Below are 24546 nucleotides of genomic sequence, written 5' to 3' on the forward strand. Positions count from 1 at the left end.
GTTGCAGCCGTCATTGTTGTTTGGCGGGTCAGGGCTGGATTTGAACCCGCCAGCTCAGGTGTATGTGGCTGGTACCTTAGCCGCTTGAGCCATAGGTGCCAAGCCTGTATATTAGATATTATGGAATTATTTTCTTAGGTATGATACTGGCATTATGATTGTGTAGGCAAATGTCCTTATTCTAGGAAAATACATGTATTTAGGGGCAAGGGGTCCTGATGTCTCAACTTACTTTCAAAAGCTTCAGTCCCCCAATTTTTATATATACATATGTACACACACATAATACACACATATACACATTTTATCTATACATATGTAGATATACAGACACAAATATATGTACATAAAATAGACACAAAGAAAACAAATTACGACTGGTAAATCTGAGTAGTAAATGTATACGGGTGGTTCAACTTTTCTATGGGGATTTAAAATTTTTCAAAACTTGAAGTTAGAGAAAAGCATATAAAGTTTTTGTTTAATGAAATGAATTTAAAAAGGCAGTATTTCTAAAGTGATATGTTACTTAATATACTGTGACTTGAAATAGATTAACGAGGTTAAGTTTATATCTAATTATTTTATGTTCATGCCTACAAGTTTATACATTCAAATTGGGGACACACCTAAAAATGGAAAAATCAATAAGCACCAAAAAGCACAGGAAATGGAGACACAGAGTCAAAAATTGTTGCTTCCAGGAAGCAAGAAATCCTCGGTGGTGAAAGGCAGGTGGGGGGGGGGTATGAAAAAGCACAGAATAGAAAACTGCTGTTTTTCTGTGCAAGTCTTGTAAAACTATTTAATTTCTCAAAGTATATGTATAACTTCAATAAATATTTGTAAAAATCCAATTAAAGGAACTGTTTTACTTTGCATCGTTACCAATCACTTAGTTTCCCTTCATTTCATGCTGTTTTAATGCCTTACTTAAGATTAGAAAAAAATAAAATTAGACTACTCATCATGGAACACTAAAACCCTACTGATACATATACACACAATTTGCTTCTTACTAGGCACAAATCTATTAATGGCACCTTATTTTGAATTTTTTTTTTCTTCTCATGTAGTTCTGAGAGGAAAAATAAACCCCTAAGTTGCAAAATGTTAGGCTCTGTTTAGATAAAGAAAAGTAAAAATAAATATTCAAAACTATCATTTTACTATTTGAAAAGCTGAAATTATGATAGTATTAGGGAACAAAGTATTTACGTGAAAGCATAATCAATTCCTAATTGGCTAAAATGTGATGAATATTTAATGGGAAGCTTAGCTTTAAAAGTAGCAAAAACCCACATCTCTTTTCAGAGATCTGTAATAAATTTGTGAGTTCTCTTTCAAAAGACAGAAGAACCAGTAATTAATAAAGACAAGTGTTCAGATTTATTTGGAAATTCACAGTTTCTAATGGCACTACAGCTCCGTAGTTACATACTGAAAGTCCTCTTTCCACACACATAGATCACGTAACTTCCCACTCTGTATCTGCTCTCATCTGGACCTCTTTTCAAGGGGCTTCTATACAATCAGGCCCTCTTGCTCTGAACGGCTAATTGTGCAGACTAGAAAAATTAAATCTTCTAAAACATACTGTTACCCTAAAGCAGCAACTTAAACAAACAAAAAAGGCTTTAAATAAGTCACATTACAAACAATACCTAAGAAAGGTATTAGACAAGTTTAAAAAGTTATTACTAAAAGTGCTTAATAAGTTATAACTTAAATCTCACAACACAAAATGGTCAATTCTCTCCCTTTCAAAAAGAAACGTGTTCCACTTTCGCTCATTACTGTACAATCATACACTGAGAAATCAATGAATTCAAATACAGTCACTGCTAATTATTTTTAAAGAAAAACACAAATGAAGACAGACACATTGACATCACGCATGTATACTCTGCACATTTGTAGCCAATATGAAGCAAACGTCAAGGAATAATGACCTCTTTAGACTTAACCAATTAGACAAAGCTTGACAAACTCACTATCTGGTTCTGAGGTTATGTACATAGGCAGTGATTATATCAGAAAAACCTGGAGTCATTTGCCAAACCTTCAAATTTTATATTTGTAGTAATAGAAAACTGTGGGGTGAAAGTTTGGAGAATTAGTGTTTACTATGTTTAAAATGTAATGTAGCTAAAGAAAACCTTCGTAAATGGTTAAATGTGTTTAAAAGGTAAATTTATCAAAAATTTGTTTGCAAATACTAGTTATTTGCAAAAAAATATATACCGTGGTTTGTTTTCTTCCTCATTTAGTAACTAAGGAAAAAGTCTAAATAAGTTAAATGAAAATAACATTAACATCATTACCATTTACCTAGGAGAACAGAATTTAAATTGCAGCAACTGTTTATTTCCAGTGAGTTTGCTAAACAAAGACTAGTTGGCAAGTCCTTAGGATTGTTACTGTCTGACCCACACTGCCGAGCTTCAGACACAAACCATCTTAAAAGTCTTGTAGTGTTTGCAGCTTCAAAAACCTAACAAAGTTATAAAAGAAATTAAATGACAGAAAAAGTTCTCCCTCCTCTTCCAGTGGCATTATAAATAGACAAAAGGCACATAAATATGGGAAGGTGCAAGAAATAGGAACAAAGCTAAAGGAAGAGGTTTAGGCTTTCATTCCTATCCCACCCAAGGACTGGGCTTCCAAATTACTTTTGTCCCAGTAATTAATCTGTGAAAAAAATCTTTATAAAATGTCTACCATTGTCCTTGTAGGAAGTGATCGGCCTTGTAAAACTGCAGCTCATTAACCAAGATTGACACAATCCCATCTACTTTTTAAAAAGGCAGAAACCATAATTTCTGAATACTTTTCCCATTAATATTTTCTCCCTCCCCCTAAACCCTTCAAATACCACAGACTGTTCTTTAGAGAACAAAAAAAGTCTCCAGTATGAAAAGTTCAATTAATTTTAGGTATGTCCCGAGACTGCTGTAACACCAAATGTTCCCACGGTGATTTCTTTGTTTCCTCTGATTATGTCATGCAGGCTCGGTAATGATCCCGACTTAGTCTGTATTAGAGTTTTTAACAATTTGCCTTGGTCTTGGACTTTAGATCGCCTTCGTTTTAAAGCCCTCTTCTCAGTTTTTGTCTTTTGAGACTGTCCATTGCACAGACTTGTGCAAGCTGAAATGCCACAAAAATAGGACTCTTCTGACTGTGATGAAGTTTCTGAGCTTCCTTCAGATGGAGGACCTTTATAAGAAGAGTGATAAACTTCTCCCATATTAGAAAAATCTCTCTGGTTCGTAAAGGGCTTCTTTCCTTTTATGTCTCCATTAGCTATAGGGTGCAAGGGATCTGCAGACTTTATGGTCTCAATTTTTTCAATTTTGTACTTGCAGCGTTTCTTCTGTAATACAAGTAAAACAAAGGTTAGGCATGAAAATACTCATAGATACCTTATCAAACATCTAGAGAGCTGAGGTACTGGAGAAAAGTGCCACCTCCTGGTGAAAATAGAACAGTATTATGAATAGCATGTACACAGACACACACAGTTATATTCTATGTAGACAGTACCATCACCTTTCCATTTGGTAAATATGTACTATTCAATCAAAACTCTTTAAATTGCTTACTTGCTACCCGTGACTTAGGGAGTAAAAACTAACATTTGAATACCTATTATGTGCCAGATATTGTACAGGCAGCTTTCATGTATATCTTATTTACTAACCCTGAGAGATGGTTATTTTATTTTTGGTTCCTAACAGAGAAAACCATGGATACAAAGTTTGATTCTTTGCCTACGGTACATAGTAAGAGGCTAGGTTAAAATTCAATTATAGGCTATTTGGCTATAAAGCCCAAGTTCTTTCACCTAGAGACAATCATTGCTAATCAAAAGGAGTGTAACTTAATGTGAAAATTACTAGACTAGTACATGCACTGTGCCTGGCATGTATTAAATAATGACTATCATCCAAGGATCTGTTAACTTTTTCTGTAAAGAATCAGATAGTAAGTAGGGTTTGCAGATCACATCCCGTCTCCCTCCTTGCATATTCTTCTTTGTTTCATTCATAGTTTATATCCCTTTGAAAATGAGAAAACTCTTCTAGGCACTTGGTCCGTATAACAAAACAGGCCACAAGCTACAAACCCACAAGCTATGGCTTGGGGGTTATAGTTCACTGATCCTTGTAAACATTTATTTATATCATTACCATGATTGAAAATACATATAAGTTAAGGACTACTTAAAGGTTATGTTAAACTTTTCAGCCTATTTCTTCACTTATTACCACATAGCACACCAATAAACTTAAAAAGAAACAAAGTATTACCTTTTTTTCTGGAGAGAACTTAAGGGGTTCTACAATATACAAATCATTTGGATCTACTGTAACAAAAGAAAGCAGATACAAAATGAAAAGTAGATTATTACAATTAAATACTAAAATTCATATTTTAATGATTTTATTAATAGAACCAATAAATTTATATTTATATCAGGTTTTAACTATATATTTATATATTTTAAATTAGTAAGCCAAAAGAAGCAAGAGATGGCATCATTCTTATTTTGCATCTTCAAATAACTACACCTCCATGTTAAGTTTTCAACCAATTTTTGGTTATCAACAGCACAGTAAGAATTCTTCTTTAGGCCTTACTTTCTCATCTGATAAGAAAAATAACATTTCTGGATAAGCTGACACCAGACCTACAGATCACTTAAATATTTCCCTAAAGACTAAATTCTATACTGTGTTGAAAAGGTGGATTAATGTGTGCAACAAGTAGCTGTGATCACATAGGAAGCCAGTTAGAGGGACACACACAACAAAAGAAATCCAAGAAATTTTTGTCTAATTGTTTATTATTATAATCAAAACTATCAACTCCAAAATTTAAAAATAGCTTGAAACACATAATATATATAAAACCAAGCAATAATAAACAAACACTACCAGCAAGATAAGAAAATTAGATCTATTAGTTTTAGATAAAGGTTTCTGCAGAAATATAAAACAAGAAACAAAGACCTAGATGATTTTTTAAAAAAGATTATGAAAAGAACTTCTAAAAATGGAAAAGATAACTGAAATTAAAAACTCAATGAATTAATTTAATAACAGACTAGACACAAATGACTACTGGCCTGGAATACAGATCAGAAGAAATCCTCCAAAACACAGCACACAGTCTGGGCATGGTGGCTCATGCCTTTAATCCTAGCACTCGTCGGGACTCAGGAGTACTGCTTGAGCTCAGGAATTTGAGACTAGCCTGAGCTGGTCTGAGTAGCAAGACCCCATGTTTATTGAAAATAGAAAATTAGTTGGATGGGTGTTGTTACTTGGGAAGCAGAGGGAAGGATTGCTTAAACCCAGAAGTTTAAGATTGCTGTGAACTAGGCTGAGGCCAAGGCATTCTAGCCTGGGGCAACAAACTGAGGCTGTCTCAAAACAAAATAGATAAAACAAAAAAAAAAACTCCACATAGCTGGGCACAGTGGCCAAGTCTGTAATCCTACTAGCACTGTGGAGTTGCTTGAGGGCCAAGAATTTGGGAACCACCTGAGTAAGAATCTATGGCATGTGCTATGGCCCCAGATACTGAGGCAAGAGGGTCACTTGAGTCCAGGGGTTAGAGGCTACAGTGAGCTGTGATGATGTTACCGCACTTTAGCCCAGGCAACAGAGCAAGGACTGTCTCAAAAAACAAAACCAAACAAAAACACAAAAACCAGCAAAAAAGGGCAAAAAGATGGAAAATAGACACAACAAAGAGGCACAGGGAGAAGCACTAGCATGTCAAATTAAATTCAAGAATTTAAAAGAGAATGGAGAAGAGGTTACTATCTGCCATATAAAATGATGGCTGAGTTTTCCACAACTGATAAAAGATACCTACCAATCCAGGGATTCAAAGGGTCAAAGACAAAAATCTCAAATAGAATTAAAGAAACAAATAATATTTCAAGTTCAAGGAAACTAATGACAAACTAAAGATCTGAAGAATAAAGAAATTAAAAGGGTAAATTCAAATGAACATTAAGTGCAAAAAGTAATAATAATAACCTTGTTGAGTTAAAATTCAGCAAAAAATAAACAATTAATATAACAAGAACAATGATTGTATAAATCAGGTTGGGGATAAGTACAAGTTTTAAGATCTCTGTATTGTACAGAAGGAGGAAATATATGTAGTTTCTAGGGTAACAAGTAATAAAATAAAAGCAGCACATAACTTCCCACCTAATGGAAATATCTACTTCCTCCTCAACCAAAAATCTTAATAAAGAAAAGGGGGAAAAAAGAACAGATAACAAGCCAATGATAAAATACAAACATCTTTGTGCTAATAAATTTTAACATTCAGACGAAATGAGCAAGTTCCCAAAATTTGTAATTTAAAGTGACAGGAAAACCCAGGTCCTATAACCTGAATAAAAAGTCCAAAACTCCTTTTACAAAGAAAATTTCAGACCTATGTAACTTTACTGACTCAAAAATGAAACCATCTTAAGGCTCTTCCTGATAACAGGAAAAAAAGAAAAGAGGGACAGCATTGCCTATCTTTTATCAGCTTTATATATCAAAACCCAACATGAAAAATAAAATATTACATGTCAATCGTTTTAAGAATAGGTATGAAATTCCTAATTATCAAACATAGTTACAAAAAAATAACATATACAGTAACAAAATTCATATACATTTATATCATGACCAACTGATATTTGAGAATGCAATAACAGTTTAACATTAGGAAACAAATTAATGTAATTCATTTCCATAACCTAGTAAGATGACTGATCATCACAAAAGAAGCTAAAAAAACTATAAGGCAAAATTAAACAGATAGGCAAGCTAGGAAAAAGAAAGGAACCTCCTCAGATAAAAGGTACCTACAAAATACTTAAGACAAATATAATAAAACACTGAAAGCATTCCCTTAGAGAACAAGGCAAAGATGCTTGTCAACCACTTCTATTCATCACTGCAGAAAATGCCACCATCACAGTTAGGAAAGCTATTAAGAAACAAAACTATTTTTATTGTCAGAAGATGTGCCTGAATTCAAAGGCACATCTTTAGATTTTTAATTCAAAATCTAAAATAACCTATAAATGAATTACTCCAGTAAGATAATATTGCTTATATAAAAATCTAGGGACTTCTGGCTTCTAGTCCAGGATATAAGATGCTTAGAGGATACTACTTGATCCAACCAAGTAAAAAGCTGAACAAATTGAAAAACCAACATGTTTTCTTAGATCTATCACAGATGTGCAGTCACAGGACAAACTGTTTACCACAGACAGATGGATACAGAGAATCAGAACTTTTACTAGAAGAGAATTCCAGAAACAGAAACTTCTGAGGTAGCGGTTCTCAACCTGTGGGTCACGACTCCTTTGTAACAATGAAAATATTTCCTGCATAGCAGATATTTACATTATGATTCATAACAGTAGCAAAATTACAGTTATGAAGTAGCAACGAAAATAATTTTATGGTTGGGGGGTCACCACAACATGAGGAACTGTATTAAAGGGTCGTGGCATTAGGAAGGTTGAAAACCACTGCTTTGAGGGAACCAGCACCGGGGTAGGAAACCCTACACTGTAACTGATGAATTAAAGGCTCACAGTGGACAAGATTGTGAGTTAAAAGCCCCAAGAGGACTGAGTCATTGTGGGGGGATGCTTATACTTTAATAAATTTTACTTCCAGGAGCACTATCAGTCCTTATCATTTTGAAATATACGACAGCATTCTGTTCTTAACAAGGCCTGACCTCAGGAGAAACTATTAGGAGGGTCTCACCTGCTAGTGTTTTAACAGAACCTAACCCACCAGAGAAAGAAATACTTGACAACTTGTCCCACCCAAATGGGGTTGGGGAAGGACTGAAAAGCACTGGCAAAGGGGCATGGGCTCTCATCAAAAGACTAGGCCCTAATCACAGGATTTCCAAATGCTTCTCCTGACTCCACACCTTACTATTACACATTAAAGAAAGGCTTATTTACCTTTCAACCAAAAATTATAAGAAATAATTACAGAAAAAACCCAGAATTTTCAGATCAGAATTTTTAAAAATTATAATTTATATGCTAAGGGCTTTAAATGAAAAAAGTAGACAACATGCAAGAATAGATGGATAATGTAAGCAAAGAGATGAAATTCTAAGAAGGAATAACAAATAAATGCCAGAGATCAAAGCATAATTGCCAGAAACAAAGAATGGACTAGACACAGCTGAAGAAAGCATACCTCAAACCTCAGGATATAATGCTATTTACAATATCAAAAAGAATAACGTACTTAGGAATAAATCTAACCAAAAAGGTAAAGACTCATATGAAAGAAATTAAAGAAGATAAGAATAAATGTAAATACATTTGTGTTCATGAAATGAAAGCCTTAACACTGTTATATATGCTACCCCAAATGATTCAGTGCAAGGGCACTACTGTTATATATGCTACCCCAAATGATTCAGTGCAAGGGCACTATGTGCAGAAGAAGAAAGTTCACTCTAAAATTGATACAAAATTTCAAGGGAACCAAAATAACCAAAAGAATTTTTAAAAGAACAAAATTAAGAGAACTCACACTTCAAGATTTCAAAGTACTTTACTACATACATATAATACTACAGAAATCAACAGTATAGCAGTGGCATAAGGACAGCAAGGGAATAAAATAAGCAGGCCATACTGAATATGGTCAGAAAACATTCAACAAGAGTGCCAAGAACACTCCATGGGGAAAGGACAGTCTCTTCAACAAAGAATGTTGGGAAAATTGGATAGTCACATGCAAAAGAATGAAACTGTACTCTTATAATATATACAAAAATTAATCCAAAATGATTTAAAAACCCAAATTTCTAAAATTCCTAGAAGAAAACAAAGTGGAAATGTTTCATGACCTTGGACTTCACAATGATTTCTTAGATATGATGCCAAAATTACAGGTAACAAAAATAAAACAGACAAATGGAAGTACTTCAAACTTTAAAACTCTGTGCATCAAAGGATACATTCAACAGAGTAAAAAGGTAACATACAGAATGAAAGAAAATATTTATGGACCATACATCTGAGTTTACAATCCAGAACATATTAAGAACTCCTATAACTTCATAATAGAAAGTTAGATAACCTAATTAAAAATGGGCAAAAGACTTGACACATTTCTCTAAAGAAGATACATAAATGACCGAGAAGTATATTGTAAAGATGCTGAACATCAATAATCATCAAGAGAAATGCAAATCAAACTCACAACAAGATATTACCTCATACCCATTTGGATGACTGTTACCAAAAAAAAAAAAAAAAAAAGAAAGAAAAAAAGAAAATAACAACTGCTGATGAGGATGGGGAGAAACTGGAACCTCTCTGCATTGCCAGTAGAATTATAAAATGGTACAAATGGTACAACTATGGAAAACAGTATGGAAGTTCTTCAAAAAATTAAAAACTGAAATACCATATGCTCAGCAATCCCACTTCTGGGTATACATCTAGAAGAATCAAAAGCAGGGTCTCGTATGTTCACAGAAGTACTTGGCACAAGACCCAAGAGGAGAAGCAACCCAATATCCATAAACAGATGAGTGGACAAAGAAAATATGGTATATACGTGAAATGGAATATTATTCAACTTCACAATGGAAATCCTGTCACACACCATTGGATAAACCTGAAAGACATGCTAAGTAAAATAAACCAATCACAGAAAGACAAATACTGCATGATTCCACTTATATGGGGTATCTAAAGTAGTTACATTCACAGGAACAGAAAATGGAATAGTAGTTATCAGGGGTTGGGGCAGGAGGAAAATAGTTGTTTAATGGGCACAGAGTTTCAGATTTGCAAGATAAAAACATTCTGGAGTTCTGTTTTATAACAATGTTAAATCATTTATTCTTACTGAACTGTATGCTTAAAAATGGTTACGATGGCAAATTTTATGTTTATGTGCTTTTTACCACAAATAAAAACAAAACAAGACAAGGTCCCTTCTCACAGAGATTGTAAGCAAAAATAAGGAAAGTATAAGAGAGTTGGAATTGAAGCAAACTATATGATAAATGCCACAAGAAGAGATCTAACTTAAACAAAAGAAGAAATGAATTAACATAAGAATCAGGACTAAAGTCAGTCCTGCACCTGCCTAGTGTACTCAGTTTTCTTTACTTGTGAAGATAAATCAAGATGACACTGTTGTTCAAAACAGAAATAATTCTATTATCAGGCATAAAAGGTTTCTATTTGCACTTAAAGAGTTAGATAAAAATGGCAGTTATAGTAAAAGTGCCATGATTTCACTTAATTTAAAATAAAACTAAAAATACTGAGAAGGAAAAAATATCTCTAATGTATTTCCTAATTGCAGGAATATAGCTCAATTAAGGAATAAATACACATCTGCCAGAATGGCTAAAGACCAAAAGTACCAGATGTTAACTAGATGTGAAGCAACTGGTACTCTCACAGCTGATGGAAGGGCAACTCCACATAACACTTTGGAAAACTGTGTGGCAGTGTTTACTAAACTGACCGTACACAACATTGAACTGACCTGTTATTCACCAATCCCCCTTCTATGTGTATACCTAACACAAATGCACATGTGTGCTCACCAAAAGATATGTAATAGCCTCAAAAGGAAAATAACCCAAATGAAAATGAATAATGTACAATATACGGAGGGCACCAAGTAAATGTATACACGTTTTAGGAAAGGAAAAAACTATATTAAAATTATAGTAAGTCAGCTTTGACTTCTGCAATTATAAGAGGTGCTCCAATGTGTGGTGTAGCCATCTTCTGTTACTAGTATATACTGAGTATTACAATTTTAGTACAGAGTTTTCCTTTCTTAAAATGTACATACTTTTTTTGGCATTCTCTGTATAAAGGAATATGGTCCATAAATAAGAACAAAGGACTACTCTCAATAGCATAGAATCTCACAATAGCCAAAGTCAAAACACTGGCCACTCTGGGATGGAATGTGTCACTAACGATTAAAAGAACGCTTTTGAGATGCTAGATAATGTTCTGCTTCTTAATTTGGGCACCATTGTGTTCAGTTTATGAAAATTCATCAAGTTTTACAAGTAATAATTAACTCTCTTGTATGTAATACTTCAATTAAAAATTTCACTTATAACCAAAATAAAGATAAAAAAGAGAAAGAAGCAGAAAGGAGGAAGAGATTTATTAGCCCTAAGTAAATATACATAACAAGTCTATAAGCTTTGTGAGTAATGATAAACCAGTGTAGGTCAGGAACGATTACTTAAGTGGTTAAATCAACGGAAACTTGCTACTTAGTTACTAAATCTTAAAGAAAGAGACAACAGTCAGTGGTTATTAAGAAAGCACTAGTAATTGAAATATGTCATTAATTTGGTTATTTTAATATTGCTAGGAAGACAAATTTCTATGTCTCTTAATAAACATAATTAATTACAAAGATACTAAAGTAGGAAAACAGCCACTCAGAAAACATCTATTCATTTAACTGAAAGTATTCATAGGTATTGAGTGTTAGACAATGGAACCAGCCATAGATTCTGAGGGTATAAAAAAGAGACAGATAAGACTTGCTCAGAAAGTGCCTCACAGTCCTAAACTGGAGACAAAAGGGGTCCTACCTGTATAAGAAGAGGAGGCAGATAAGCACAGGATGCTATGGGAGCACATTCAGGTTTTCCATATCTGTTGAACTTTCTCAAACACCCCTTTCTAAAAAGAAATACTTCTAAACAGGAGCATGTGCAAACAAAGCTAACCAATGCTAATCAAACATACTAAAGCCCACCTCCCCACCCTCTGGGACTTAAGAAACTAAAGACATAAAAATGTGAAAATGATAAAGCAGCTTTGACATAGAACAAGCACTATATGTATGCGTTTTTTGTTGCAGAGGTCACAAACACAATATGACATAGTTATGCCAGAAGTAAGCTAGTTTCATGTTTTTACACACACACACACACACACACACACACACTGCTTAACCACAAAATCTACCTTCTTTGCCAGTTAACTGTAGGGACTTGGATCTGATGAGTGGGAATGAAGTTCTTCTTTTCAAATTCATATCATCATAGGAAGAAAAACACCTAACACATTAAGAAAAATTAACGTTAATATCTACTCTCGTAGATGATGCTCAAAATGGAGGCTACTGAGAATATACCACATAGGACTACCTGTAACACTCTAATCATTGCTAATGTAAGTTAAAAAACCAAAGATCTTTGTCTAAATGGTACTAAATTAAAATATCTATTTTCTTCCTCCTTTTGAGCAACTTTCTCAATCCAAACATTTCAAGGGTTTTAAGCACTTACTGTTAGTGTTTTCTCTATTATAGTCCACAGAGCCAATCAGGCATAGTACCAACTCACCACTCCATGAGTTTTTGTTAACGTTTTGGCTTCAAAACAATCACGTAGAGAAAGAAATTACCTCAATGTCCCCTTATCTGCTCAAACTTTGCCCCAAATATAAAAAGCATAGTAAAAAAAGAAAACTGTAAAATATAATGCTGACATTACCTTTTAGGGCTTGGATATTGGTTACTTTTAGGAAGTTTTGAAATATAATCTCCATCAAATTGAGAAGTGTTTCGACAACGCTGCATACAAAGCATCAGTCCCAAGACAACACAAAGAACTAAAGATATGACAAGATAACTTTGTCGATCTGAAACCTGGGATGAGAAGAGGGTTAAATAGTAACAGTAAATCTTATTAGAAAATATGTAGTGACATTTAAAATTCAAAAGACAAGTCATTTTAAACATTTTTCAATTTGGTTCAAAACCATAAATGCAGGGCAGGCTCTTTGAAAATAAACTATTAAATCAATGTTTTTCTTCTCCTCTCCCCACTAATTCTTTCTTTGAAAATTTTCAAACTTATGGAAAAGTGTTAAAAAATAGTACAATAAACATATTTATGCCTTTTGTCTATGTTTGCCAATTGTTAGTACTATCACATTTGGTTTGTCTTTCCATTTGCACTATTTCTTCTTCAGGGAGAAAAAAAAAAGTCGTGCTTCACTGAGTCTTTCCTATTTTATAAAACTGAACTCACCAACCAGTTATTTAAGGCAAAAACCTGGAGATCATGCTTAATTTCTTATCCTCTCACACCTAACATTTCAACAAATCTTGTCATTGTCTTTCTTCCCCTTAAGTATACCCTGAGTTCAATAATTTTATACTATACTCCACTTCTAAAATCCTAGTCCCAGCCAGCATCACGTCATCCAGGTTACTGCAATCACCCCCTAATTGGCTTCCTCTCTGCTGCTGCACTTGCTGTTCCCAGGCGATTCTCCACAGAGCAACAGTCGGGAGTTTTTCACAGTGTTAACCATTAATGATATGATCCACATCACTTCTTTACTCAATACATTCCAATGATATACAATGATTCAAATAATATTCAAACTCTCAATTGCCTACAAAGTGCTACATGACCAGGCCTCCATTATCTTCAACCCATATCTCAGCCTCACTTCTCTCACTCAAAAGGCTCCAGCCATCTTAGCCTTCTTTCTGCCCTCAAACACATCACACTGTGTCAAATCTTGGGTCCTTCATCCTAGTTTTGCTAATAACAAGTTTGTTCTCATCACAGGCAATGGGTGGCAGCTAACTCTTCTTGAACACTCAGTTCTACTACCACCTCCTCAGATAGGCCTTTCAAAATCACTCTAGCTAAAGAAGCATTCCTCACCACCACCATACACAAACGCTGCTGCTTCTTTTTTTTCTATTTATTTCATGGCATTTATTGTTAGGAGAAATTATCACTTGTTTACAAATTTACTATATGTATTCTATCCCTTCTCCATAATACAAATTTTGTGAGGCCGGAGACTTTTCATTGCTATATGCCACAACCTAGGGCTATAAAAGCACATGTCTCACATATACTAGATGCTAAATAAATTTGTTTGTTTGTTTTTGAGACAGAGCCTCAAGCTATCGCTTTCGGTAGAGTACCATGGCATCACAGCTCACAGCAACCTCCAACTCTTGGGCTCAAGTGAGTCTCCTGCCTCCGCCGCCAAAACAGGTGCCAACAAAAATGCCCACCATAACGTCCAGCTATTTTTTGGTTGCAGCCATCATTGTTGTTTGGCAGGCCGGGCTGGATTCAAACCCGCCAGCTCAGGTGTATGTGGCTGGCGCCTTAGCCACTTGAGCCACAGGAGCCAAGCCGCTGCATACATTCTTATTAAACCAATAACATTTTTGTTTTGTTAAGCAACAAGTCTTTTTGAACTGAAAATGAAGTGTATGCTACTATCAGTGTTTGCAATGATAGCCTACTAGCATACTTTTACACTTACAAGTAAGGCCTAAATTATGAAGTCATGCTTTATAGAGATTGTGACAATATTGTCCCCAAACTTAAAAACATTCCACATTCTGGTATTCTGAAAAAGTTCTCTATAAACGATAATTTTGTTTGGCTGAAGTTTACAGGTACTACATTCAGGTTAGTAAGCTTGCCTTCATGACAACCTCCACATATGTACCATGTCTCACAATACTCGAATAACAATTACCTCCTGTTTTAATTCTGCCACTGTTGTTGATAAATTTGAAACCAGTTGTGTCATGTTAGTCAATTGTGCTTGTAGCAACTGAATGGCTTCAGTTTGCCGCTGATCCTATGATAAAGAAATAAATATTATTTTTCTTTGTGTTTCATTTGTGTATTAACTACTTTATAAATTGAAGTAAAATAATCTGGAAAAACCACTACGTTTTCTAAAACAAATGTATTAATAAGAAGCTCTTAATGAAGAATTATTATAACTTTGACCAAAAATTGAAAAAACCACCAAAGCACTTCAAGAATTTAGGACTGTATTCAACTCTGTTCCCCTAAATTTTTTCTGCCTTGTACTACTACGACGTGAAACACTGTATAACAGAAGTTGATACATTATTTTCAAATTAATATGGGCAATATATGCTTCTAATCAAGATTTACTTTCAATGGTGCTAATATTCAATATACAATAGTGCTAATATATATCAAAAAATACTTAGAAAAGTCTTTCAGACACATAAAAAGGGAAAATACAGAAGAGGGGAAATCATTGTATTAAAATAAATGAAGACCTAAATACTGTGATCACATGTCAGAAGACTTACTGTTGTTATTTTTAAGATGTCAATTCTCCATATTCACCTATGAATTTAGTACGATCCTAATCAAGATTCAAATAGAATTTTTGTAGGGCTTTTGTTTATTTATTTTTTTTTGTTTTGGTAGAGACTGACAAGCTAATTCTAAAATTCATATAGAAATTTTAAAAAACCTAATCAAAAAAATCTCAGAAAAGAAAAATGCTGGGGGACTTATTGCTTCTGGACTTCAAGTGTTACAATAAAGCTACAGCAATGGTATTACCATGGTATTAGTATTAAGATAGACAAACTCATTAACAGAGCAGAAGCCAAGAAACAGACTCATGGTCAATTGGGTTTTTTTCAAAAGTGCAAAGGAAATTCAGTGGAAAAGGGACAGTCTTTAAACAAATGATGCGAAAACAAACGGATATTCACATGCCTTCCCCCTTCCTACCCACCCCTCAAACCCATGATCTATACCTTGGAAAAGGAATCACAACCCTGTTGTAAACCTAAAACCATAAACCTTCTAGAAGAAAACAAGGAAAAAAAACTTGTGATTTTGCATTAGGCAAAAATTTCACACAGCAAAGAGAAAATTGATAAACTGGGCTTCAGTAAATTAAAAACATCTGTTCTTCAAAACACATTATGAAGAAAATGAGAAAATAAGCAATGGATTGGGAAAAAATACTTGCTAAGCATATCTCTAGTAATGTAATATGTAAAGAACTCTTAAACCTTAATAACAGTAACACCAATAAAGGAGGAATCATAATCATAATGTCCCATGAACAGGACAGTAAAACTAAACTAACTAAAATAAACTCTGTGCAGCCTTAGGCCTTCTTCTTACCTCACTGTGCCCTAGTCCCAAATAATTTTTATAAAATCTCAGTGTAACATTTCTTTATTGTGATAATTCACATATCACATTTAAATCTATAATATTAAAATTGTTCCCTTAAACTCAACAAGATACAGGAATGAGCACTATCACTAGTTCTATTACATCACCATATATATAGCTCTAGCCAAGAGATAAGAGAAAAAAATAAAATGTACAACGATCAAAAAGAAACAAAGCTGTTCTTATTTGTAGTAAGATTATTTACCTAAAAAACCACAGAAGATTTTACAGTTTAATGAGGCTGAAGTCCATTGCACCTTCTACTTATATACACACATAAAAAGGGTAATGTGAATAATCTTTAAGAAAATTTTCCCTGAAAGAGATGATAATGCTAACAGCTAGATAATTTTCCAAAGACACCATATAACATTAGTTTTCAGAGGAAAAGTGAACCAACCCTACTTATCCTTTTACCAGTGAAATTCTATAAAATTTAATGAAAATTTGTACAAAATACAAATAAGGATAAAGGAGACCAACCTGCTCCTCTGCTATTCTTGAAGTATTCTGAAGTTTTACTATTGTTTTATTGAAAGCCTTTTGCATTTCTTCCATTTGTTTTCGGTACCTACAGAATAAAAATTGGTTTAAAATTAACTTTAATTTCTTATTTACTCAGTACTAGAAACACTTCTGATTTCAATGTATGAGATAAATCCATTTTTTAAAAATGACTCTTATTCAGACCTGTGTAATACAGGGACATGTACAAAAGTATAATAAAGAGGTCCCTTGAGGTATTTGCTACTTTGACATCAATTCTATACATCTTAGAGCTATATAAAATTTAGTGGAGTAGAGGAAGGCAATTAAGTAAGTGGGCATACACGTACACACACAATTGCCAATAAACTGTATGTATAAGAAATTCCATTTAGGACATAACTAAATGACATCTTATTAGTAGCGTTTCAATTTAAGGTGTTAGAAAAGGTGGTTATCTAGATATTTGGTACCTAGATTGATTGCAACATATTGAGTGAGAAGCCCTAAGGGCAGTCAATGGATATTTAAGTGACAAAAAAATACTGTGCCTGAGGTTTTAATCACTGCAAATAATTTACTGGCACTATCTATGGCATTTACAAGCAAAGAACACAATTAGAACTAGAAGTAGAACCTGTTTAAAAGAGTGCAAATTGCAAATGTTGCCTTATCATCCAATTTAATTCATCCATTCTTGCCTTCACTTATCTAAACTATTAAATGGTATCTGGTCCAGTTCCACCAAGAGCTTTAAGGCCTATATACATCAAACAACAAAAGTAGCTAAAGTTAAGCAAGAGAAGAAAGGAAAAGTGAGTATAAATAACTCAAACTTGTACTAGACTAATAACAAAAGGTTTATGCCATTGAGAAGTACTTCTAAAACTTTTTTGAAAAGTACATTCCTTGAGTCATCCATCAGCAAACAGCTTTCTTTCTCTAGCTAAAACTGTGCTTATTACTACTACATCATGAGATAATTAAATCCTTTTCTTCTGTAATCACAGATCACATTCTGCTACTTAACATGTGATATAATTGTGCTAATTCAAAATAAAGTTTACCTTTGGCTAAGCTCCTCCAGATAGCGACCACTGAGAGACATGTTAACTTCTAAGGCCTTAATACGATTATTAAGTCTCATAAATACTGACTCCTTTTGGTTTGATCCATGTACAAGATTTCCATTAGCATATCCTAGATCTGTAGAATTTTGCAATTCGGCATAAAAATCTGTAGCTGTCCTCTGTAACCCTTTCAAAAGGGCATCTTCAGGAGATTGTTCTTCCTCTTTTACTTCAGGTAGTGAAGAAGAATCCACAACAGGAGTCAAAATTTGCTTTGGTGTGTCGGCTATATTCATTTTGGCTTCCCCATCTTCATTGTCTGGCACAGTGGCTGTGTTTAAAGGTGGCACTATTGTTTCAGATAACTTTGTGGTAATGTGCATGGAGTTCATATCTTCTTTTATAGTATTATCTATTACCTCATTAATTTTATTTGTTTCATAGATAACAGACGGCTTCTCTATAGAACTAAAGCTCTCAGACTTCTTTTCTGTTTCATTATCAACCTCAATAGAGTGCTCCTGGGGAATTATTTGTGATGGTATATGTCCTGCCGTGTACTTAACAGACTCAGATACTTCTATGTCAGATAATGAATTGATTTCTGGAGTAATATCTAAGAGAAGAGACTGAGAAAGAGTTTGAGGATGGCTTGGTTCAAGTTCAATTGCATCTACAGTGTGATTCATCAAATCACCTTGGTGCATACTACTTAAGTCACCAAGAAGAACACTTTCAGCTTCCCTTACCACATCTTTACTGTCCAGTTCTCCTTTTGAAGGCTGCAATACTGAAACTTCTACTGACTCTGCAGGTAGCAGTAATGGTGGTTGAGCTGACACAAGATAATTTTTTCCTTTACTCCAAGCAGTTCTGCTGCGCTGCCAATAAAGAGCAATTCTAACTGAACACCATTTAAATATATATTCAGAAAAACTAGAAACACAACAAACTGTGGACAGTTCACTGCAAAATATCTGTGTCTCTGACTCAAACCAGGGTGATGATTCATCCTCCTGTTCACCACTGCCCAGAAGGGTCACTGTAGATTGACTTGCCTCCTCTTCTTCCTCTTGAACTAACTGTACAATGGGACTCTCCTTTGCAGTATCTAGTGTTGATGGCTCCATGTCATGTATGTGTTTTTCAGCAGTTACATACCTAGAAATATATATTATAATTACAAATCACTTCACTTGAAAGTCTAAAGTTAAAATATGTTTAAGGAAAATAAACATACATAAGATAAGAGGAAAGCTGGAAATATAGAAGAAACTCAAATTATTTTTTGATGAATTTTTCACCTTCATTTTTATTATGAAAACAAACACTGCTCAGAATTGGTAACAGAAAGACCATTTATCAAGTTACCAGTCATATGACTCAAACCACATTTATCCTATCAAACTTGCTTTTCTTTTAACCTGTTTAAGACTTATAAGTGAACAGTTTCGTTCACTGAATGTATAGTAAACATAAAATAGTCACCAAATCTTTATAAGCCTCACCACCCATTACAGATCAGGATTAAGGTAAGCAACAGCTATAAGCTCCAGAACTACAACAAGAATCCAGGATTCTTAATACTTATAAGTATCCTCTGTGCTTGAATAACCTGTTTTCAAAGGGCAGCTAGACTTCCCAAAAATAATTTTCTGAAGATGATCTTAATTACTGCAATCTGGCATTAAAGACACACACGAGATTTTCTGCTTTAGGAAGAAAAAACATCCTCCCCACCCCAATAATCTTAATGTTGCCTACGCTAATTTTCTACTATTAAAAGCCAAATACTTAAAAACATAAATAAAACTTCTGGCTTGTGATAAACTAAGAGTGTCACTGATTCTGTTCTATTTGGGGGCTCAAGTACGTATGTATACACAGTAGAGGCAAGTGGACAGGTGGAATTGATGAGAACAGTGTTGTAAATTATCATGCCTGTGGTTCCTTCCAAGGTAAAGATAATTTTCAAATGCAGCCTTACAGCACAAAAAGTACAATATGAAAAAAATACAATCATCTGAATACCAAAAATGTCTTCAAATAAAAACTAATGTCACAATATCAAAGCCAGGAAGTGATAAAATACTATCTACAAAGTGAACTTTCATTTTGTTGACAGTGAAATAGTAAATGGACCAAATTAAAACAATTAGGTCATGTTTTCTACAAAGAAAGCTATTTATAATACTTTCTCTGCTTTCTACAGAGAAAGCTATTTATAATGCTTTGTGTATGTGTGTGTATATATGTATATATGTGTGTGGATATATATATACACACACACACACACACACACATATATAGTCTCTAATATTTCTTACATATTCAGGCACTATATTGTTATTTACCAAATAAATGACAGTGAAAAGAAGCAAATTCCAGAGAAAGGAAGAGAAAAAAATGAAATCGAATTTAGTAAAAATTAATGTATATAAATGTTATACACCATCTATATACACTCTAATAAGACCTATACTTAAACTCATTCAAACCTAGGAAAAGAATATAAGTCAGCTTTCAAAATAACTTTAAAAGTAACACCCTATCATGGATTCTCTCATTTTCTTGTATTTTCCTCAAAGGACTGCTACATAATCATTAAAAAGTATTTAAGACAAATATGAAGAAACATTAAGCAAAAAATTGTGTGAAAGTATACCTAGACATACTTCACACATCCCTTTTATCTGTAATTCATATACTTTTTGGAAATGATCGATTTTACTTCCACTAAGATCTCTTAAAATGTGTATACAAATTTTTGGCACCCACTATGTAGTTCTCACTATACCTTTCAAAGCACAAAATCTCATTTTGAGTTAGTAAGTACTTAGGAATTGCAGTTCAAAGCATACTCATTGTAGGTCTCATTACATACTACCTTGAACTATTTCATGTTCAAGTATCTGAACCTCTTAAGTAGAGTTCCTCTAAGACAAAAGATTTTCAAAGTTTTGCAGGGAATATATCTAAGGAAATATAAATTAAATCTACAAATAACTTCAGAACTATTTACAATCATTCAAATTATTAAGAGCTTATTATCTATTAGAGATTAAGAAGTGTCAAAAAATTAAGCCTCTCTGGTAAGAAAGACCAAAAAAAAAAAAAAGAGTATATTATCTGATACCTATCTACATATATATCCCTGTTCAAATCCTCCACTGCAACCTGGAGAAAGACCTATATGAATTCAGAGAAATGGAACACTGTGAGAGCTCTCTATGTGACAAACACAAAACTCAAGAACCACTGCTCTCTAGGTATTCCAGGTATCCTTAGTAGCTTTCTAGGGATACCAAAGATACATAACGCTTTTCAACTTGAACTTAATAAACAAAAGCAGGTCTATAAAATTTGTTCTCAGGCCTATCCCTGTACAGTCAGGTCAATTACTTGCAATGGGGGAAAGATTAGTGTTGTAAATAATGGAAGTAATATGCAATATAAAAACAACAAATATTTGCTCTGGAATAAAGTGTACTCCCACAGCACAAATGCTAATGGAAGAAGCAACTCACAGATGTAAGTGGCTAACAGAATGTCTGTCCCATGATTCAGAGCTCTCTATAAATAATCATTTCACACACAAACCACAAGTTCTTTTTGTTATACTAGTATACTTAGCTCTCCATTTTAATAGAACTCTATTTAATATCACAGTATAACTTACTCAGGAGGTGGAACAGGAGTTGAAACAGGAGTTGATTCAGGCATTTTAGGTGCAGGTGTGGCAGTGGCATTTTCAGATATACTTTTATTTCCTATTTTAAGAAAGATGCCCATGTTGAGTTCAGTTTTTAAAAGCTGTACCATGAAAATATTTTACTATAACAAAGAATTTTAGTTTCTTGAAGAAGAAAAAAGTCAAATAGGTTTGCTATTGCAGATTATTTTTTTAAAATAAAAGTTTTTTAGAAAGAACTGATCATATACGATCATTGCTATAAGTAATGCATATTTCGCAATTTCTCAGATAATTAAATCAAGTCAGAAAACTATGAGTTCTGTATAGTCTTATGTGATTAGTATTCTTTTAGATATTAAAAGTTATTAAAGAGAATGAAAGAAAATAAATAGGTAATTTGAAGTGTGTATTTAGAACTAAGAATTTTTACAAAAAAGGCAAGATTACTTCTCCTTGCTAATAATATTTTATTTGCTATTCTCCAAGGAAAAGATGGCTTCCTAAAACTAGTAGCTATTTGATACACAGAAGGAAAACATATTCAAAATATCATTAGGATATGAAAACCTCAGTAAAGAGATAAGGGATAAAGTTACTATTATGGTAGGGGAGAATCAAAAAACAAATTCATGAATTTTATACAGACAAGATCCTAGAACTTGTAGAATTCAAATAAACAATGAATAATAGAAGATCAGTAAGTTCCTTTAAGCAATTTTTATATTTCTAAATGAAAATTCTAATTTTCTTGGCTCAGTACTTGAGTTTCCTAACTAGAGGGACTCCTTGGAATACTAACTCTTTAAAAGACCCATAAAATGATTAGGTACCTTCTGTCAGGTCTTCAGTTTTTGCTCCCAGAATATTAGCAGCAATATTCACCATATTTAGAATGGCATCTAAAACAAAATTCAATCAGAAAAAATACCAATACACCTAAATATTCTCATATAAATTAATATCAGATAGTCAAAAAGTCATTTATAATGATCTTTTTGAATGTTTTGGCAAGTTACCTTTTTATTCACCTGACTACTAAAGTCCAGTACAGGACACAAATAAATTTCAGCTAAAAATACAAGCATAAATCTGAAATTTTGTATTCAGAAGAAATTTTACATTTAAATATATTTTTGGGAGGGTAAGGCTTCCCCAAATCTTTCACCAAACACTGTTTTCAGCATATTAGAAAATTTAAGTATAACTCAACATACATCCTATACTGGGAGAGGGAAAAAATGTGATAATCAAAATCTACATTTTAATAGAAAAGCTTGTTTTTCTTTAAAATGGCTCTACAGTTTAAAACAAAAAACTTGAGAAATAAAAGTTTTTCCTAAATGGGTGATTATCACAGGAAAATTTAAAAAACAGGAAGATTATCTTAAGAAAAGCAGAAAATAACTAGTAGCATATAATATCTATTAGTAATATGATTTCAAATTTCTCTACTGACTTTTAAAAACTGACTAAAATGTTTTGGAATATAAAGCATACGTGAATTAGGGGGACATGGATATAGGGCAGATTAACTAAAAGTTAATATCATAAAACAAAGGATTATAGGTAGAACAACTACATGCTTGCTAATCCTGCCTCTCTTTCCAAGGAGGACATACGAAAAAGTGGTACAAAAACCTCAAAATCTATGTAAACAGACATACTTATATATGAGGACAACAAAAAAGTAGAACTCCATAAAAAGCTAGTGCTAGGAATAAGGAGGCTTCCTTCCAGTAATGTAATGTAATTTCAAACAATACTAACTACCATCCTCAGTCTAATCTTTGAAATTCCACTAGAACAGTGGTTCTCAACCTGTGGGTCGCAGAACTGTATTAAAGGGCCACAACATTAGGAAGGTTGAGAACTAGTGTACTAGAAGTACACCACTCTTCTGTTACAATACTAAGATCTCCCAGCAGCTACTTATTAAGGCTTGTTAGTTATTTCCATCTTAGTTTCCTTTCCTAAAAGAGACCCACAAAAAAGAGAGAGAGAGAGAGAGATCCACAGGCTTTCATCACACTTTTGATGAAAACCAGAGATGTGACAAGCAGGAAAGGATCTAACAAACAAAAACCTAGTATATCAAGAAGACTGAGATCAAGCCAAGCATGGTCACACGGAGCTGACCCTGTAAATAAAAGCTTTAGTATGGGAGAAAGTATTAGGAGATTTCAGACTGTTTTAAAGGTGATTCCTAGGAGACAGTTACAATTTTGATCTTCACATAATTAAGATTCTATACTCTGAATGATAAAGCACAGTACTTGGTTTCCATCATTAGTATGACACAAAGGCTTGATATACACCATTTTTAAATGTTTTAAATAAAATATTTAAATGTAAGGCCTTTCAACCTGGTGAACTGTTGAATGGAGAAGCAGACTTGGTTCTTTACTATGGCTAATGAGATGTCTCAGCAGGAAATAATGACATGAATGGAAATTCCATATTTCCTCACAAACTAAGATAAAGTTAGGAATGGAAGATGTTACTTCCTCATAAACCCACTTTTATTTATTACCAACCAATACTGTAGTATTAGATATGACTCTACTTATGCTGCAGCCTAAAGTTTAGTCAAAGCTGACTACTTTACAAAACCCAAATCATGGAACCAACAGTCTACTTTCTCAGAGCTTCAAAGTGAGATCTTACCTTAGATTTCAAATTTTTTGGCTTTTATTATTAAAGAATTCAAGAAAAGAGCACATGATAATCTGTATAAATTAGCTTTAGAGTATTCTCTCATGAACCTGTATTTTAACACTGGTACCTACAAAAAGTTCATTTATACTATCCCCTCATTTAAAATAGTATTTATTACTACCATTTCAGCGGACTTGGTAAGAAAAGCAAAATTCAGCAAATTTCTACTTTCTTGGCCCATCTAACCTAAAAGAAGTAATTTCTCCACATTCACAAAACATTGCCTAATCTAGTCTTGTTTTTTTTGTCCTTTGAAAGAAAGTAGCAATGTAAATATTCTACTTTGACCATTCTCAAATTGCATCCAGACAGACGACAGCTTGTTACCAAGAGTATCTGGCCAGTGAAGTCTCCAAAAGTAAGTAATAATTTCAAATACAGCCCCAAATAGATAACCGTCCCTAATTTCTTCTGAATTAGTCAACTCCTTTAATTTCTGAATTGAGCAACTTATTCATCCTAATTCCTTTAGAAATAACATTCTAAGAGCCAAATATCTTCATG

The 24546-nt window shown here is 33.5% G+C and overlaps 1 protein-coding gene across 2 annotated transcripts in view; it reads right to left on the minus strand.

Annotated features, from left to right (window-relative positions):
• Positions 1 to 1366: 1366 nt before the first annotated feature.
• Positions 1367 to 24546, minus strand: part of SUCO (SUN domain containing ossification factor) — a 45845-nt gene continuing 22665 nt past the window's right edge. The window contains exons 12-20 of one of the 2 annotated variants that reach the window (XM_023510756.1): positions 22158 to 22226; positions 21313 to 21403; positions 17631 to 18794; positions 16561 to 16648; positions 14594 to 14698; positions 12568 to 12722; positions 12038 to 12129; positions 4314 to 4366; positions 1367 to 3376 (exon numbers count right to left, since the gene is read on the minus strand). In XM_023510756.1, coding sequence (XP_023366524.1) covers positions 2933 to 3376; positions 4314 to 4366; positions 12038 to 12129; positions 12568 to 12722; positions 14594 to 14698; positions 16561 to 16648; positions 17631 to 18794; positions 21313 to 21403; positions 22158 to 22226 — 2261 coding nt within the window. In that variant the 3' untranslated portion in view covers positions 1367 to 2932. Of the gene's footprint in view, positions 3377 to 4313; positions 4370 to 12037; positions 12130 to 12567; positions 12723 to 14593; positions 14699 to 16560; positions 16649 to 17630; positions 18795 to 21312; positions 21404 to 22157; positions 22227 to 24546 lie in introns of both variants that reach the window. The other variant, XM_023510755.1, reaches the window with a different exon arrangement.

The sequence above is a fragment of the Otolemur garnettii genome, unplaced genomic scaffold (genome assembly GCF_000181295.1).
Source record: "Otolemur garnettii isolate 467f Iridium unplaced genomic scaffold, OtoGar3 scaffold00016, whole genome shotgun sequence".
Classification (NCBI taxonomy): Eukaryota; Metazoa; Chordata; class Mammalia; order Primates; family Galagidae; genus Otolemur; species Otolemur garnettii.